General features: G+C 35.7%; 1 protein-coding gene across 1 annotated transcript; it reads right to left on the bottom strand.

Moving 5' to 3' along the window:
* Positions 1-10070: 10070 nt before the first annotated feature.
* On the bottom strand, positions 10071-13509 carry LOC149146840 (uncharacterized). Its single transcript, XM_089443994.1, has 3 exons — positions 12773-13509; positions 10533-10928; positions 10071-10355 (listed from the first exon to the last, which is right to left on the bottom strand). The coding sequence occupies exons 1-3, from the start codon at positions 13412-13414 to the stop codon at positions 10290-10292; spliced, it is 1104 nt and encodes a 367-aa protein (XP_089300120.1). The 5' UTR covers positions 13415-13509; the 3' UTR covers positions 10071-10289.
* Between the last annotated feature and the right edge of the window lie 7138 nt (positions 13510-20647).

Genomic DNA, 20647 nt, shown 5'->3' with positions numbered 1-20647 from the left:
GCAATTTCAAAATATTCTCTTAATCAGTAACATTTTTAATGCCCTTTAAGTGTAGATTTCTCGATATGCTAAATAACCACCATTTGTTACTATTTGGCATGTGAAATTTGTTTTACAATAGACTCTCAATAAATAACAATTCAAGATACCAAAGTCGACACTTATGGTAAGAAATGGAGATAAATCTCAAAATTCCAAAACCATCTCCTCTATTTACTTCACAATTTGTTATTGATTTAATATCATCTATATACATACTATACATGTGAGAAGTTTACAAACTAAATTAAATGTGAATTCTTTGTGATACTGACAACTACTATATATGCTTTCATCTAAGTCAAAAGGCGTTCAAGGACAACCACAAAGAAATATTGTGCAGAAACGTGGGTAGTTATCTCTATTACGAAGCAAGTTGATAGTTGGCTAGTACACATCACTATGTCGATGTCAATTGGATATATTTGATAGAAACAAATTTTCATATGTGGCAGAACTTCACTTTCCTAACTATTTGTCGATTCATTGAAAGAATATAAAAATGTTTTAGCATTGAGTTAATGACATTATGTGGAAGACGAAAATGCAAAGGATGCACTCCACACAATGAAACCTTCTTTCATTGTACGTGATGCTAATTTGTAATTTTGTGCTTCTTTTGTTTGTGTTGTTATTCTTCGGCACTCATTATAATGAAATATTCATCCACATATCCTTAATGATGTCGAATGAAACACGATAACTTAAAGACTATATGCAAAGCAATCAGATAAATGACTTCCTAGGTGTCTATTAAAAAAGATCATAGTTTATATTCCACGTCAATATTTACACATATTTGTTTTATAAATTTTCTTGGTATTATATCAAATATATTTCATGAGGAATATAAAATTTATTTCCTCGAAGCGCGAAGGTGTGGAGCAATCTTTCATTATGACTATTCTGCACATCTATCTCCCTGCCTCGCATAATGAAAGCTTCCTCCATATCTTGTAGTGAAATTGATGTATTAATTTTGTGGGAAATTAAATTTGTGGGCACAAGATTTAAAATTTTCAATTATCAAAGGTAGAATTGAACCTCAAGAAATCAATAAGAATTACAATTGGATCCTTTGACACTGAATAATAGTTGGTGTTGTTCTATATTTGCCATAGTTGCCATAAATGGTGGGGCATGCTAATATGGTGAGGTTGAAAGGGGCTCAATTTTCAAATGGGTATAATTTTCAATCTAAGAATCAAATCGAGATAAAATTTATATCATTGGAAAGCTCATGACAATCCCAACACGATGGTGTTGTTTGTTTTAAGTTTCAAGAAGGATTATAAAAGGAGGAATTTTGTTACCCCATCTACATAAAAGACCTTAGAGATTGAGTACATTTTGGGGTTACACCCTTCACTACCTGAGCATAACCCAAGGGGGTGGTAGGGAGTGTTAGAAAGTGGTATCAAAGCATGGTTCAACACTAAACCTCGATGGGATTAAGTATATGAAATAATCTAAGTTTTAAGGCTAATATCTATGTATATATATGTAATTATGTGAAATTATTTTGTTGTATATATATGAATACACTAATGTTACTAATATTGATTTGAGTTGATGTAGCAAGATAATGCATGCGGGATAATGACTAGATTCCCTAGAACATCCATATCAACCATAATTAGGAACGGTAATCTCTTAACTTAGCATGCGCTAGTTTAATTTTTTTCTTTAATGTTTTGAAAAGTTGCAATAAGTTGATGAACAATAGCATAGGCATGCAAGAGATTAAATCAATCGAAGATACATGTCTAGTTAATAGATATTAAACATTGATATGCTAGATGCATGAAGGTATGCTAGGTGCATATGGTTATGGTATGTAAATAAAATTTGTACATGTTATATTTTGAGTAACATATTGAAGTTATTAGTGGATTAAATGTAGTAAGAAATGTCCATTGGGCAAGTGGGAAAGAGAGACGTATTTTTGATAATTATTATTATTGATATGTTGTGTTTTGCTTCTGATCTTTGTTTTCTACATGAATGAAAACAATAAAGCAATGCAAAGTGACAATATTGTTGGAAACCTTGAGCACTACTTGGGGTGGGGGGTGATTCAGTATTGTGAATTATTCACATTTTTTCCTTTAATTTAATTTATTGAATCACACACTTGTTAGCAACTTCAGATAGATCATAAGAAAATAAATGATAAAAATGAAAACATATAAGAAAGATGTACTAAAATAAAACCATCAGAGCATAACCACAAAAATCATCATCACACATAAGACACAAGATATCTAGTGGAAACCCTTCCTAGAGAAAAACAACCCTTGTTTTTGTTGCACTACTCCGAATCTCTATTATCTCAAGAAATTGGTCGTTTACGTAGATTTGTTAAGTCCCATAAGCTAGGCGACTTAACCCTATCTATACTCAGCTAACCCCTATTAGCCACAAGATTCAATTCTACTGATAGGCTCTTAAGACTATGTTCTCACATAGATCTACAGATAACCATCCACTATACATCACCATGATAAATGATCCTCGCCCAATTCCAATTGAATGGATAAATTGTTCCTTTCACCAATGCTACAGAATCAATGCTCCACTCTCATGAAGTCATTGCTCCTTTACTCTATGCAAACCTTATTTCATATATTTTCACACTAGATCTAATACTCTCTACCGAAGTCTGATTCAACTCTACAATACGATCATCAACAGAAAGACACCATTAACACAAATAAAAACACCACAAACATATGCTTTCCACTCAAGAAAAAAAGTGTCCACAATACAACCATCAAATCTAAATAACATAATCACTAGCAACAAAAATAAATCTCACACTCAACCATAAAATCAAACCCTCACTCCAAAATATAAATTCTACATAATGAAATCATCAAAATAAAAAATAATGGCTATCTTCCAAATGTACCAGCAACACCTACAAAACAAATGTGAGAGTCACAAACTTGAAGCTAAACAAAGCTCTCCATATCTACCAATAAACTCTATTATAGTTCTCTACTTCATTGATCTGCAATTTGAAGTTCTACATCAATACTCTGCTTCAAAAATTAGATCTACTCACTATGTTTCCATTGGAACTCAAGCACCAGATATCATTAGTTACAACTTAGCTTTAAGCATTCATCTTTTATGTAGCATACTATCACTTCCCCTATCACTGAACCAACCAACACCTAGCTCCAAAATGAAGTATATAAAACATATAGGGTGAATTGCACTTTTGGACTGGGATCAAGTGTGTACAAAGTTGACGAAATCCAACCATTATCTCCACTACTTGTGCACTTAAGGTGTTCATATTTACTAGAGGACTTGTTCAACCAATTTAGACCTTATATCATTAATTTAGAAGCTTTCTCGAACATACAAGTCGAAATACTTCGGAAGTGTGTGAGGAATGTAGAGAAAATTTCATGTTAAGCTTCAATCCAACCTATAGAACTATTAGATTTCGATTGTAGCCGCACTCATAGGGTAGCCAAATTTCTATTGGAGCCTTCTAACCACATACATGAGCCTGCATCCATGTTGTTGGGACAATGTATAAGGAAAAACATAAGAACCAATTGATAGGAAAAATGTCATCCATCAACATCAGGGGAGACCACCCGGTCAAGGCCCCAATTAGACCCTTTTCCATTGAAGCTGGTGGTTCTGGTTGTTTCAACTAGGCTCGGTTACCCTCAGTTTCCTTATTTGTAACACAATTTACTATTTTTGGTAGTTTTTCATGTCTTGAACTTTTAGAGCCGTTTTGAGGTCCTAAAAAAAGTTTTTTGGAAAACGTGAGCCCAAAACAATTCACTGACCAATGTTGGCCATTCAAAAGTTTTATTTCTCGGCTAGATTTTTCTAATGAGGTATTGTGCGCATTGAACAGAGATCGTATGCCAAAGTTATGGCCCCGGGGAGTTGATGTACCAATTTACACAAATGGGGCCCATAGTTTGGCACTTCATCTCTTAGGGTTAGGTTTTGGATGTTTAGGGTTTTCCATTGTTTCTAAATAATAAATAGGCCTTTGAGCCTCATTGTAAAACAGTTTAGTGGCATGTAGCTACCACATCTCTTCTCAGAGATAAGCTACCATCGCCCAAGCTAGTCTTATTTCGATTCTATTTGTAAGCATATTTCAATATTTGATATTAATGAAATGAAGTGTTATTTCTGTTGCATCTTTGTATTTATGGTTATATCTGTAATTTGTTGCGTTCCTATTTAAATCCGGATCATTGATAGTGTCCTCTGTTGTGATACTCTTCTTGCAAGTTTCCAATATAGCCATATTAGAAAATATGTCTACGACCACAAATACATAGTCATTACCATGTTTCGTAGAAGGGAAACAAGACATATATTCCATGGAGATGGATTCCCACAACTGGCTGGGAGTAGACAGAGGAGTGTACAGGCCTCGCTTCTTAATGGTTGGCTTGTCGATGGTGCAGGCAGTGCAGGATCTGATATATTTCCCAACATCCAGTCAGAGTTTGGGCCAATAAAAGTACTTTTGTAGTACAACTCAGATCATCTTGGCACACCACTTGAAGGAACACAAAGGTGGGCCATGTAGCATAATAATGCATCATAGAGGTGGAAATTAGGAACTTGCTTGCCATCTACTAGCATCTGGTATGTCGAGGTGAACTTTGGATCATTTTTGTATAGTTGCATACATCTAGAGGTCTTGTGACCACAAGAGTTGAGAACAATAGTCAGTGTTGCAACTGGGGGTCAACTAAGGTAGTATGCAAAATGATTGGTGCTACTCTTTTTGTATTTGATTTTCAAGTGGAATTGTTGCAGATATGTAAACCACTTTTGATGGTGATTATTTTACAACTTCCCTTATGTCTGTATAAACTGAAGAGGTCAGTGATTGGTGTAGATGACCGTTTCATTCCCTATAATGTAGTGCTTCCATTGTCGGCAAGCCTGCACTATGGAATACATCTATTTATCATAGGTGGAGTACTTTTGAATTGTATCAGAAAGTGTCTCACTATGATAGGCCACTGGATGCCCGTGTTGGGTGAGGACTGCACCAATAGCATAGTTTGAGGCATCTGTCTCGATTTCAAATGGTTGTTGTAGGTTTGGTAGTGTGAGTACTGATGCAAAGTAGTGGCAGTGATTCAACTCAACGAACGCCTTCTGTTGGGACTCACACTAGGAAAAATTTACTTTCGCCCTGCCCTTTGTAATCTGACTTAAAGGTCAAGTGATATGGGACAATCCCAACACAAACCTTTGATAGAAATTTGCAAGGCCTAAAAAGTTGCGAAGCTCCGTTAGAGTGGTCGAGGCTGGCCAATCCCGAATGACTTGGATCTTGGTCAGGTCCACATGCACATCACGCTCATCTATGATTATCCTATGTATTGGACTTGGCCCTTGCCAAACGTGCATTTCTCAAAGTTGGCACACAATTTGTGTTGCTAAAGGGTTTGAAGGACCTGCCAAATGTGTTGCAAGTGTTCTTTCCAAATCTTGCTAAAGATGAGGATGTCGTCAAGATAAACCACCATGGACAAGTTGGTGAAGGGCCACAAGATGTCATCCATTAGCCTCATAAAAGTAGCATGGGAATTTGTCAACCCTAAGGGCATAATCAACCATTCAAAAAAGTATTCCTTTGATTTAAAGGAGGTCTTCCTTGGATTTAAAGGCGGTCTTCCATACATATGTGGGCTCTATTGGAACCTGGTGATAACCAAGCTTCATATAGATCTTGTTGGAATACTTGGCTCCCTTGAGTTGGTGAAGCAGGTCATGAATCTGTGGGATTGGATACCTGTTCCTGACAGTGATTTTGTTTAGTGCCAGATAATAAATGCAAAGCCTCTAGGTCCCATCCTTCTTCTGTACAAGTACTATTGGGCTCCCACAAGGCGAGGAACTTGGTGGGATGTTCCATGTTTGCAACAAATCTTGGATTTTCCACTTGATCTCTTCATTTTCCAGAATGGATCAACGATATATCGACCCATTGGGTAGAGGTGCTCTAAGAGTCAGATCGATTGAATGCTTGACTTGACAATGCAAGGTTACCCCTGTGGGTGAGGAGAAGATGTCCCTATATACTTTCATTACTTTATCCACTTGCTTCTGCTGTTTGGAGGAACCCTTCTCGGGGGCCACAGATGTGGCTACCACCTTCCCCTTACTTTGAGAGAGAATCAGAAAGAAAAAAATTCTCCTAGTCTGGGAGATGACCTTACTGCATTGCTTAGCAGAGATCAAAGAGATGGCGGCAGGTGGGGCTACCTCTAGTTTCTTGTATAACTTAGTACCCAAAGAAATAATAATAGAGCGTGGTCTAGACTCATATACAACATGTCACTTCCATAAGTATGGTTGTCCTAATAATATATCACAAATTTCAAGAGGAGAAACATCACACAGTACCTCATCCGTGAAGGACTTGACGCTGCAAGGAAGACAACGCTATTGGCTGATGTAGAGATCTCGTCCTTGGTGATGCCACCCAATGGTATATGACTGTAGATGTGTTGTAGTTGGTAGGCCCAGACACTTCACGACCTCTGTTGAAATGAGGTTCTTTTGGCTACCATTGTCGACAATGAACTACAACGAAGAACCCTTCACCCACATCTGTGAGTGGAATAGGCGCTCCCCCTCTTCTGGATCTTTAGGCTCAATCTTATGGATCCTGGTCGTGGCCACAGTGGCACTAGGCTTTGCATCAATGATCTGCTTCCCTTTTTCATTCCCCTTGTCGGGTTATAAATCAAAGATGGAACATGCGTCGGACTCAGAAGCCTTCAACCCAACCACCAATGACTACTTGGGCCGACACTCACTTGTGTTGTGAGTGGAGCTCTTATGGAACTCACACTACTTTTCCATGTCCTTCTTTGTCTTCGTGGTATTTTTCTTTACTTGCGACTTCAGCAGGTTCTCTTGTGTCGCCTCACCTTAGCCTTTCCCTTTGCTCTGTGGTTTGGGGCGCCTTTCCCTTGCATCGAATTCATAGATTCAAAGTCTCTCTTTTTCTGATTAAGCTTCTGATCGATCTTGATAGCGTATCAGTACGTCGTGCCAAGTGAGGATATGTCCAGGAGATCCATCTCATCCTAGATGTACCTGTGTAGGCAGTTGTAGTACTTGAGTACCAAATGTTTCTCAGAATCCTTGATACCCAACTTTATGCGAAGGGTATGAAAAAAATTGGTAAACTCTCGCAGGCCTTGGTCCCTTCCCTGTCACGGTGTGGTCCACTTTATGTATTTATCCTTATAGCTCTTGACAGGGTAGTATTTTTCCTTGATGGCATGCCGGAAGAAATCCCAAGTGGATGCAACCAAAAATAGTGAGTGCGTACTTTCATCCTTCTTCTCACAGTAAGTTTCCCACTATTCATTTACATGGGGGCTGACTTTGAGAAGAGAAAAAGTAATCCTTTCTTGGTTGGAAAAATCATGAACAGAAAAAATATGCTTCTAGCATATTTAACTATTTATCTACGATGTCTGAATCTATCTGACCCTCAAATATGGGAATATCAAAGTTAAATTGTACCTTAAACAGTGTGGTGCTTCCAAATTAGCTCTTTGAAGTAGATGCATCGCCCTTCAGTAGCCATTGAAGGATCTCGGAAAATTCGTCCATCATCGTGTTCCTTTGTCAGTCAAGGGCTTCTTCGAGCAAGATTTTGAAAGGATCTCATGCCCTTGTGCATTTCTTTTCTTCCCCCATGGGTGGCCGTCGCGATTTTCGAGTTTTTTCTTGCAAAGGTTCGACCAGTTCAAGTCCTAACTCCTTATATCCCAACCTCGTTGGAGACATGCAAAGAAAAACAGAGAAAGAGTAGATCGCTCTAATACCACTGATTCGAATTTAAACATGAATACAACAAATTACAGATATAACCATAAATACAAAGATGGAGTAGAAATAATATTTCATTTCATTAATATCAAATATTGAAATATGCTTACAAACAAAATGGAAATAAGACTAGCTTGGGCGATGGTAGCTTATCTCTGAGAATAGATATGGTGGCTACATGCCTCTGAACTTGTTACAATGAGGCTCCAAGGCCTATTTATTATTGAGAAACAATAGCAAACCCTAAACATCTAGAAACCTAACCATAGGAGATGGTGATGAAGCGCCAAAACTATGGGTCCCGTTTGGGTAAATTGATACATCAATTTCCTGGGGTCGTAAATTTGGCATACAATCTTCGTTTACCTATCATAATACCTCATTTCAAACTTCTCAAAGAGTAGGTAAAAAAACAATTTTCCTTATTTTGGAGTTTTTAGGTCTCTTCGTTTTCCCTAAAAACGTCATTTTGGGCCTCAAAACAGCTCCAAACGTTTAGGACCAGAAAAACTGCCAAAAATAGTGAATTGTGCTATAATTAAGGAAACTGAAAGATATAGTATTGGGGGTCCAAGTGGAATAGAAAGGTGGGCACCAATATACACTTGGATCAATTATTTACAAGACTCTGCACAAGAGGATAATGTTACTACAATACATTCCGATAGAGGAACAAGATGCTGACATCTTGACAAAGAATTTGTCAAGAGGGAAGTTTGAATTCCACAGGTGTAGGGTAGGGGTGGCTGATAATATATATCTTGCTAAGAGGGAGTGTTGAGAAGTGTAGCAAGAAAATCTCAAATTGACTTAGCCTTGGTCAAATTGAGAAAATTCGAAATTTCCACATCAACAGACAACTTGGAGGCAATTACCCAAGGTGACATAGCTCTTGTTAGTGAGTCCGCTCAGTAAATTCAAGTTAGAGCGCTTGGAGTTCAGTTTGCATGTGTTGATTGATAATTTGGAGCAATCCAGTTTAGTTATTTCTAGTTGTACTAAGTTAAACTAGTTATAATAGTTAATAGAACTAGTTGAAGGTCAATTGTGCAGTGGGATAACAATCTAAATCAGAGATCATCTAGTTAAATGATAAATCAACCAAAAATAGTTCATGCATGCAAGAAATGTGAATTTCTTAGTTGTGGTGGAGATTCCAAAGCAATGTAATATTAGTTGTAGACTAGTTTTGATTGTATAGGTGTTGCATGCAATCAATGATCAATTATTAGGAATTGCACAATTATTTCGGAGGAAATTCTTAAAGAATAGGGGCTAATTTTCTCAGGATTTTCACAAGGAAATAGGAGCTGACGTGGGGGGAAGAAATTAATTGTCTAGGTCAGAGCTTTTCATTGAGTAGAGATAACAATTATTATTTTGCAGGTTGAGCTAGCAATTGTAATAGATTCTCTATATATTTGATTAATGCAAGCAGACTTAAGGGGGTTTTACCAATTGGTTTCCCCTAGATACATATGTGTAATTATGTACATGATTGATGCATGTTCTTAAATATTGTTCTAAACTGTGAATTAATTTCCACAGATGAGTGGAGTAGAATTGTGTCTCTTCATTTAGATTAAATTTCTTGAGCAGTTGCAATTCTATCACCATTTTTTTACAAGTAGTTCCACTTGGATTTACCAATACACAAGCTATTTTCATACACTTGATTAACATATTCAAAATTTATGTGGATATGTTTGTCATTATGTTCTTAGATAACATACTTAGAAGAAACACATGAATGTCATTGGAGATTAGTGCACTTACAGGCAATGCAATGAACCTAGAGAAAATGGAAACCATTAGAAATGGCCAACATAAAAAAAACATGTTTCAGAAATCAAATCTTTCATGAGAAAGACTAGTTAGAAATCAAATCTTTTATGAGGATGACCAATTACTATAAAAAAAAATCTATAACAAGTTTATTAAAATTGTTTTTTTTATAAATATAATCCTCCAATTTAAAAAAAAAAATTACAATTATTTAATTTAACAAATCATATCATATACTTCTGTAATATCAAAATTTAAACGCATAATAATTGAAATAAATTTACAAAAATGAACCGATCATAAAATATACTATAGCCATATAAGAATACTTATATATGATGGTAGCATAAGCACCATCAGCCCAAGTTTGCTTGTCAAATATAGTTCAATATTTCATATTGAAGAAACATACTACACCAAATATTGTCGTGCTTTCATGATTGAAATTGTTATAAACATCTATTCAGAAATACAACGTTTACCCACTAAATGGGTAGATTTGGTCATAGAAGAACAAGTCAATTGAATGTTATATCTGATTTATAAAGGATATTACCAAAAATTAAATCCACTAAGTGACATCTGCATTCAACTTCTGGTTAAGTCATTCAGATGAACGTTCGTCTCACCATCTCTGCAAGATTTTCCCAATCAGAACGCTCCCACTTGTAGCCCTTCAGATTACATCAAAATTTTCGATCAGTGTAACTCAAAAAAATATTCCACATAAGGATTTAAGTAATTTTCCTGCTTTGAAGGAAGAAATTTAAAATGATTGTGTTCACTATGAAGAAGTTTAAATACCCTTGGGGATTACAGTATCAAAGATTTAGATTAGGGTTAGTACATACCTCAATTTGTTTGATAAGAAGATGACCCTGGAACTTGAATGTTTGTATAGCAGTTTCGACTGAGACGACCTCCAATTGCAATTCTCTTAATCGCTGAAGAAGTAAGATGACGAGACTGGTTGGGCTTGAAAGTGGGTCGATCTGCACATTTATTCGGATTTCTAGTTGGTTGGAGATATTCTCTGATTGTGCCAAAACAACTTCATCACTGCTGTAAATTATATTTGTTAGATGTTCGTCATGCCTCAGACCTAAACTGCTGCAGCCCTCTTTTTCTGAAATGATTCTTTTCAATAATTCTTCCAAGACACGATTTCTTTGCTGGAGCTCATCCTCTCGGCGCTTCAATTCACTCATATACTTTATGATATTTGAGAGTACTGAATATTTATCTCTCTGTTACAGATTTTATCTTCATGTATGTCAGCCATCATCGCTTGAAAGCAAATACAAAAACAATAAAGACATGCTCAGTATTCTACTGTCTAAGCACTGGACAGGCATTCTAAAACTGAATAGTCATGGGGTTGCCTGGATTAGTGACATTGACTAAAAAGATTATATTAGGGATAAATTAAAATTTTTGGTGTTTGGAATCCATTTATAGTAATCTTATCTGTTAATTTATTTTTGCAAATAAATTGTATAGGTGGAAATTTCCAATTTTTCTGTTGGGCACTTAACTCTTTATCAGCTGTAAAAGAAGTGCTAATAAGGCTATCAAAATTGAAAGAAAGAATTGCATTTCAATTTGAAGGGTTAACTTTATTGTATATAGAAAAGTTAAATTATATTTTACTTTACTTATGAAATTGAAAACTAATTTAAAATTTCATGTATATTTCAGGCATTATACCTTTTATTATGTTGTTATGAAGAATTCAAACAAAGATCTTATTTATAGAATAGAACTCACTTGAATAAGTATTACACTAGTTCACTAGTATTACAATCTATATAAGAACCATATGAAAGGAATTTAATAAAACTATTTACTTGTATTTTGCATTATTTACTTATAATCTGTATAGGAATCATATAGAGAGAATTCAATAGTATCATTTATTGTTTCATTTACAAGATGTCACTCATCAAATGCAATGAAATTGTTCATCTTTCTTATAAGGTAATGGGTCCAATATTTCAAACAATTGCATTCTTTCAAAACAGTTAAAATATAATATTATTTCATGATATTACTACAATGTACCAGAAATATATAAAAAAAAAAATTAAAACCTCCAACAACACAATTTTCCTTAAAAAGGATTGGTGTACATATACATTATGATACATAACACCATAGAATACAAAAATAACATGATAGGACGGACCATCATGATATGATATGGAGAAAAATTGTTAACATTTTTTTATTTTTTATTATGAAATGCCTTATAAAGAAAATTATTATAAAAATAATAATAAATTGAATAGATTATGAATTTTTTTTTATCTTTCTATTGAAAAAATATGAAACAATTTTTCAACTTGACAAATTTTTAACTTGACAAGTAAATATTTGCTTGGGAAATAATTTTATGCCCTTCTACAAGGGACTGTAGAGATATGAATGATAACTGCTTCAATTTTGAACTTTAGAGATGAATAATAACTACTTCAATTTTGAACCTTAGGAAGAGGGCTATTAGGCAATTGAGGAAAAACGCAATTTATTTACAGAAATGAATAAAAAAATGAATAACTGTCAAAAACTTACCTGCTCAAAACATTTAAAAAAAACAAACAAACAAACATTAATTCATTAATTTATTATTTGCCTGGGAAATAATTTTATGCCCTTCCATAAGGTACTGTAGAGATATGAATAATAACTACTTCAATTTTGAACTTTAAAAATTATTAAAGGGTTACTGAACAGTTAAGGAAAAACACAATTTATTTCCAAAAATAAATCAACTGTCAAAACTTACCTGCTCAAAACATAATTTTTTATCTGCCTGGGAAATAATTTTATGCCCATAACTACTTCAATTTTGAATCTTAGAGATGAATAATAACTACAATTTTGAACTTTAGAAGGAGGGCTACGAAGCAATTGAGGAAAACACAATTTATTTCCAGAAATAAACCAACAAAATGAATAACCTGTCAAAACTTACCTGCTCAAAACATATAAAAAGAAAACAAACAAACAAAACATGATGTGATAACTCTCATTCAAATTTAAGATAATTATAATAATAATAATAATATAGAAAACTGAAAAGATATAATACCTTGGAATTATTAGGCAGAAGAGACTGGAGTAACGAGAAATGCTGTTTCAGTTTGACTCTCCTGTTACGTTCGGCGAGCATATGGTTAAAGGCTGCCTTGTTTTGAACAGAGACATCAAACTTATGCGTCTCTTGAATGTTAGAACACTGACTTAGCCTCTGCGCCTCTCTTCTTTTCTCATAGATGTTTCTGAGAAAGTTGAAGGATCTCTTCATTAGATCCTGTTTACCAGTGTTAACACACAGAGAATGTGCAGGTCTTAAATATGAGACAAATGCAGTCTGCCTGTAGTGACTACTCTGGGGCATGGACATTAGATAATCTGCAGCATTGATTGACTGTGGATGGTAGATATTTTTACAGTCATCTAACTGATAAAATCTCTTCATAACTTCAGAGGAATTTGAATACCATGAAGTTTCAGTGGTACTCGTGCAGAGAGGGAGCTCAAATTGAGCACCATCTATTATACACATTGAATCTGCATTCATGTTTCTGTGAAACACATTTTGCCCATTTGCTTGAATCATCATCCCAGAAGAATTAGCAGTCGTGTAATCCCCTGGAATTCCATTAAAACTCCCCTGTAAAGCAGAAGCCGCAGTAATTTCCATGGTGGGATTCCTGTAGTTTGAATCCATTACTCAGAAATGATAGCTGCCATAAGTGACTATCTCAATTTCATACATACTCATGAATCTGAGATTTAATCCATATCGGAGGCTACTTTTGTAGTTTGAACTGGCCAAGGTGTGCGGGCAGCCCGACCAGGAGAAATAAATGGATATGGCTGACGTAATCGGAATCCCGCTACCGGTCGTTGGTCAGAGAACGCCAAACGCAATTGAAGATTTCAAATGAAATGTGTGTATGAAAATGAGTCAATTTCCTCGTGCTGGTTCAAACCCCCTTTTTTCTCCCGGTCGAATGCATTGAATTTAGTCTGGTCACCATTCGACAAAAAGCACGCATGGGTTAAAAAATTTCCTTTGTGCTTTTTTCTTGATCTCGATGTGTGTTTGACCGTAAGTTGCTAAATCATGAATCATAGAAGTTTTTAATTTGAGAATTTATAATTTTGATACTGAGGAATTGTTTGGATGGTCAAAAGTGGTTGGAATTTGGGTTAAAAATTTTCTATAAACTTGAATCGTGTTTTTGATGGTGGAAATGGATTCAGCACCATCAAAAACGTCTAAAAAACTTAAAATTTTGAATTTTAACAACTATAACTTGGATTTACAAAAATCTTTGCCGGATTTTTTCTAAATATGACCGAAATTTCCATAATTTTCCGGGCAATTCCTCCCCTTCACTTATTATCTTATTTTTTATTTTAATAAAAAATGAAGATAAAAATTAAATTGGTATTTTATAAAAATTTAAAACATATATATGAATGAATATTAACAATAATAATGATCACTGTGGGAATTGAGAGCAAGGAGGAGCTAAAGCTAATGTTTCTTAGATTTTAATATTTGTTTCAACAGTTTTCAATGGCTCGTGGCTCCCTCGAGAGGAGGGAGAGTGGTAGAGCAAGGAGGAGCCAAAGCTAGTGTTTCTTAGATTTCAATATTTGCTTCAACGATTTTCAATGGTTCCCTCGAGAGGAAAGGGGGTGACATCTTCATACAAAAGATGTCATGGTTAGTGGCAGAGCGAATCACATTATGATGTAGACTCAGTGATTTCAGTGATGGCAAAGGTCAGGGGTAAAGTTGCTAACAAAATCCAATGGCAAACCAAGTTTATCTGCTCAAAATCTTAAGCAACACACATCAAATCAAGACACAGGGCATCAGAACAAGATGGGTACTTAGATACCTCAAGGTAAAAGGTTTACAAAATATGAAAGAACATCAACACACATTGCAAAAAAAAATTAATGTATGCAAGATCATGTAATCGAAAAATTAACAGGGTCATGACCAATAGAGAGAGCAAGCTAATATGGTGGATCCGAAAAAATTGACAACTTGAAGGGGATGTGGAATTAAAGCTAGGGTCTAGAGGATTTTTTACAACAATATTCAACAACCTTGAGGATAAAAATAGGGTTTTCTAGATTTGGCCATATTTCTTCAAATAAATAGGGTTATACATGAAATTTTGGATGAAATGCTTCAACCCTTACAAAGAGGACTTCATGGTAGCACTAGTTTGGATTAGATTGTATTCCCTACCCCAGGAATTTTGGGACCAATAAATATTGGAAGGAATACATTTGTCATGTATTTGGAAACCAAGAAGCAAGGAAATTGTACTTTGGATGTTTGTATCTATGAATATATAAATGTTTCTCAACCAATGGCCAATATTTTTGTTAGCTACCAAGACAATACGTAGCACCATCAAACAGGTTATGAACACATCCCATTTAAATGTAGAATGTTGAAAATGTAGCAAGAAAATTTAGTTTTGACTTTGCCTTAGTCAAACTAGATTAAAATTCGAATTTCTATTTTAGCAGAAACTTTGGAGGTAGTTAACTCAGGTGACATGGCTCTTGTCACTCAAGGAACTCAGTTAATTTAAGTTGGGGAAGCTTGAGTTCAATTCAACATGTTTGATTGCTAATTTGTAGCAATATATTTCAATTAATTTGAGTTATTGTTAGTTTAACTAGTTCTAACTGTCAAAAGAACAAGTGGAGGCCAACTTGTGGAAGTGGAACTCCAACCACACTCAGTAATCGTGATCCAGATCTTTTAACTTCAAGGATGCATTCAAAATTGCATATAACAGAGAATATTAACCAAGTAACTTAAAATCACATGACAAGAAGCAATAAAACATAAGCAAACATGAGATCAAAGACACAACAATTTGATTATGGAGTTCACCCAATATGGGCTACGTCTCTGGACCCTACTCAACAATGGGGAGGCCTTCTTTTATTAAGTGGCATCAAAGAAATCAATTACAAGCAACTTTACAAAAATTACCCTTATACTTCCAATTTGGTTGATGGCCTTAAAATGGAGAGCTCAGCTAGAGAAATGGACGTCACTAGTGGATTTGTGTCATGAAATCGTGCAAAATTGACTATAAATTTGTTGAATTTTAACATTGGCACCTCTTGCCCTCAAAGAGAATATTTTTGGCATCTTTCCAAATTGCTTGCTCATGGTTCTATTCCTCCTCAACTCAGGGTTATGCGCACGTCCTACGTTGGCCTCCCCGTCAAATGAATTGAGTGACTCTTATATAATTTGTAGGCAGATAGATCAATGTAGGGTCATTGGCCCATTGATAAAGCGCCCAAATTGGCATGGGGTGGTCGAGGGTTCCAACCCCATCGACCCCCCCATATGGAATGTTGTTTTACCATTGCATTTAAATTTTAATTGATATGGTTTGAAGTTGGTTGTATTATAATGTTTTGGGGCTGCTTGTTGGGGGCCGATCGACGTGGATTAGGGTGGGTCAAACCTTGTCGGCCTCGACTGTTGAAAAATCTAGGGAAATTAGGTATAGTAGGATTCTTCGTTACTTGATAACAATTTGTGGAGTCTTTTTTCTTTTCTTGCTAGCTTAATCTTCTTCTTCTTCTTAATGCATGTGAGTGTACTTCATCAAACTGCTACCAAAACATAAGAACAAGAACACAAGATGTTGGCTCTCTGCCAAGGCTAAAACCTATATTCTCTTAAGAGGAAAACCCTTTTGTGAATTTCTCTTATTAAAGCTTCTATTGATCAATGTCAAATCCTAGAACTGATAAAAATATCCTCCAAGCACAAGTCAAGTACTCTTTTTTGCACTTTGTTCCCTAGCACATAGGCTTCCTCCTTCCAGCACTTTGCTTCTTAGCACTTTGTCTTCCTTCTTTGTTTCTTGTCTAGAGATAGACCTTCTTTGAGTGAGCCTTCTAGATGAGGTGTTCCTCTTCTATCCCTTGCTCAAGTAGACTTCTTCTTTGAACAAATGAGATCCATCTTTAGATATGGGTGTATGACTGTACCATTGTTACACTGCCCTAGTTTCTAGCACGTGTGGGAGGTTCACTTGGTGTAGTATGCCCTTCTCTCCTTCGCTTGAGTGTCTTTTTTCTATGCTTGAGTAGGAAGCCTTGTAGGCATAGATTTAGCCCCAAACAAATATATATGGGTGACTATGAATTGATGTTGTCCTCGCAGGAGGGACAACCCTCTGTTTCCTCGCACGTGTGACTGCAACTGACCCAGAATAGACCTCTTTAACTTCGGTTGTATACCCTTCTTCCTTGCTGCACTTGCAAACCCTTCACTCTTTCTTGCATTTTACCTTCGTAGATTTCAGAGAGGAGTGTGTTGTCTTTTGCGGGAGTGGACAACATCTATATATAGAGGTATGTCCCACCTTTAGGCCAACTTCTAGCTTTGAAGATGACTTTATTTTCTTTGCTGCAATAGGTGCTTCTAATGGTGCCATTGCTTCTTTTGATGGTGTCTTTGCTTGTAGGATAATTGATCTGAAATCTTGGGCAAAATTTTTAAAGTTATGCAGCCTCCCTCATTAGTTAAAACATATGTTTAAGATCGTCTCATTTACCCAGTTATGCAAGATGTTTATGTGTCAATTTATATGTTTTTTATGTGTCATGCGTGAGCAAATTATGACTTAATTTGCTGATTAAATGACATGAACAACAAATTAAATGCATAGAAATATACACAAAAAACATAAGAAAAATCTAATCAAGGAGTTCACCCTCCAGTACTGGGCTACATCTCCTAAGACCTCCTTCAATGGCTAGGCCCTCTTGGAATTATTTGGTCAAATGTATGATTACAAGGTTCTGCTCAACTCCAATGGCTTTTCATACTATACCATTGGGTTTAGAGGACCCAAAAAAACTAAAAATGACTATTAGATCTCTAAAAAATGACTTTGGCTGATCTGGGCATGACTTCCTTCCCTGGTGGCCTTGGCTTCCTTGAACTTCCTTGTGGAAAAATCATATGTATAAGTCTTCTATTGCCTCTTAAACCTATTCCATTTTCTTCAGTAGGTCGAAATCATCCAAAATTGACTATTCATCTTCTAAAATTAGTCGAAATCCTATCAATTTTTGGTCTTTTTATTTTTTTCCCTAGGAATCGCATCCAAATCTGGAAAACTATAGTTTATCCCGTTAAATTTGGGGGTGGTTTCAGATTTGGCAGAATCTGCCAAAATATCCACCAAATGTAAAGAACATTTAATTAGTTCTTAAGTGTAGTTAATTAGTGCTTAAATGCATTGTTGACCTTTGACCAGTGGGAGGGACACGTGGGGCCTTCGGGTTTGCCACGTGGCATTCTCTCATTAGCCCAAAATTAACTAATGAAATTGCAACAAATCACCAAATTGAAAATCAATCACCCAATCACACTTGGCAAGCTCTCACTTGGCATTGACTTCATTGAATTTCCCACGTCACCTGCCCAATCACCTACCACATCAGCAATACGGACTGCTGACTGGGCAATACCTGCAAATGTTAACTGTTGTTTGGTGAAACGGTTAGCGGGCTCTAACTTCCTCATATGAACTCTGTTTTGAGTGAAACAAGTTGCGTTGGGATCATATCACTGAGAAGGATGTGGTGATTTACGAATATATCGATTTTGAGCACTTTGATTTGTGAGCTAATTCTTGCCCCTAATCCAGATTTCGATCACTCCTTCCCACTGACAGGCTTTTGGACCGACAAAAGGTGGTTATCTTATGAGAGCTGAAAAATATTCTCCTTCCCAAGTTATATCAAATAATTCTACTTGAAAGGTCTCCATGACAACCACTTGGGTACACTAATATGCCTTGCATTGCAATTGGCTATGTCCCTCAACCACTGTTCTTATTTTGCTACTGACCCAATCCAACACTTGCTTGCTGCTTGTTGACTGATTATACACCCTACTGTACCAAAGTGATCCCTCGGTGCTTGGAAAACTAACTGATAGCCTTCCCACTAAGAATCATGTTCCTCCTTTGCAACACATGCATTCGTTGCAAGCTTCTTTTTGGAAACCACGTTTCCAAGTTAAGCCCATCTGAGTGAACTACAAAAATGAGTTCCAATATTAGTAACAACAAGAAAAGAAATGGTCATTCTTTTACCTCCACTGTTCTAAATTCCACATATAGAAGAATGCATTTGTCATCTCTTTTGCTTCTTGGCATCAATACAAAACAACAGTCTTCCATGGCTGCAAACCTTTTGGTATCTTTTCCACTGTCGCTTCTTGCCTCTATCATCTTCCAGTTCAACATGGTACTCATGTTTTGATTTGAGAATGAAGGCTAAGCATGAGCATTTTGCTCAAGAATGGACCTTCCAAAATCCTACGACATCTTGTCACAAATACACCATTAATTAAAAAAACACATTATGCAAGAAATATAATTTGACGACCTCTTCCTTTGTTCCTTCAAAGCAACAATTGTCACATGTGTAACATCACCATGTACTCTTGCATCTTGGTGTACAAATTATCGACTCACACAATCGACTAAACATAAGTCGACAAGACATGCTTCTTCAAGCAACTGACTTGACTTGAGAGCCAAACATAAGCATGTACAACAACTTGATGATTATTTTCATAAACAACAAGAATTTCACATCTCATGCAACAATCCATCAACATCTCCCTTTCATCTTTGGAGATAAAATCAAATCTTCCAAGTCGATATGACATACATGTGACAACAATCAACACAAGTCGACACTCATGCATGTATCCAAACACAATGAAAATCCTCAAGTTGTCAATCATACATGTTAACAAAGAAATCAACCAATACAAGTCAATCACTCATGCATGTTGCTAGTTTCATTGTTCACACAAACACAAACTCTCATGTATGTGTACAATTTTTCAACTCTCCCTCAAGTAAAAACACAAGTACAATAAGCCCAAAAACATAAGAGATTAATTAACAAATTTTCTACAAATGAAGTGAGTAACATACTCTACTTTCACACACATTCATGGCAAAATTATGCAACATCAAGAATGCCCAATTTGTTGTGAATGAAGTGAGTAACATACACCAATTTCACACACATTTTTAGAGAAATTATGCAACATTAACAATGATTTCAAAAGAAATGCATTCACATACAAACTTGTAACCACAAATTTCCTTCTTTGCTGTATTAATGTGAGTCAAAGAGAACTTCCACTTTCAACATCTTACGTCATACAAGTTGCAACATACTTTCAACAGAAAAGTAATGCATTCATAAGGCAAAGAAATGCATTTTTAAGGCAAATAATTTCATCTATCAACAAAAGAAATGCAAGCCTTATTTGGATAAGAAATCAGTCCACCTCTTACCAAACCATTTCAATGGCGATTCTTTTGAATCATCTTGACCCAAATCAATTATGGAATCTCCTTTTCCATTCTTTCCAAAGTCTCTCTCCACCTTCTTCAAATGTCATGGATGAATTGTTGGATGCAAAGTCCAACATTTTTCCATGAGATGACCTTACTTATGGCAATAAGTGCAAAACAATTGCATCTTCTTTTCAACATGGGTTGCCTTATCCAATGGACCTTTGGCTTTATGTCTCTTTTGCTTTGAAATTTTCCTGTATGTGGCCATTTTCTTCCAACATCTTGAAACATTATGGTTATTCAAACCACAAAAGGAACATTAACTTTTTCTCTAATTCTTACATGAAGATTTACCATGTTTAACATAATCAAAAGAAACATGATTAAAGATAGATTTATACCTTGAACATTCACCTTTGTCACCTTCTTAAGGAGGTGAACTTGAAAAGGTAGTAGCTCTCTTCAGAATACCAACAATGGTGTTAATAACCTTAGAGATTTCAACATCCTCTTGTTCATTGAAACCATTGTTTGCATGCTTATGAGCATTTTCTTGCAAA

This window comes from Pinus tabuliformis, chromosome 9 (genome assembly GCF_031772625.1).
Source record: "Pinus tabuliformis cultivar Carrire ecotype Pingquan chromosome 9, CPIR1, whole genome shotgun sequence".
NCBI classification, from domain to species: domain Eukaryota; kingdom Viridiplantae; phylum Streptophyta; class Pinopsida; order Pinales; family Pinaceae; genus Pinus; species Pinus tabuliformis.
Note: the sequence above shows the minus strand (reverse complement) of the source record. Positions and strands in the feature narration are given on the sequence as shown.

What these genes read in the sequence shown, in the direction of transcription:
- LOC149146840 (XM_089443994.1), bottom strand. Translation starts at nt 13,414, where the DNA reads ATGGATTCAAACTACAGGAATCCCACCATGGAAATTACTGCGGCTTCT. An exon ending in TTCTGCCTAATAATTCCAAG is followed by an intron (nt 10,929 to 12,772) that starts GTATTATATCTT and finishes AATCTGTAACAG; the next exon opens with AGAGATAAATATTCAGTACT. An exon ending in TTCTTATCAAACAAATTGAG is followed by an intron (nt 10,356 to 10,532) that starts GTATGTACTAAC and finishes TGTAATCTGAAG; the next exon opens with GGCTACAAGTGGGAGCGTTC.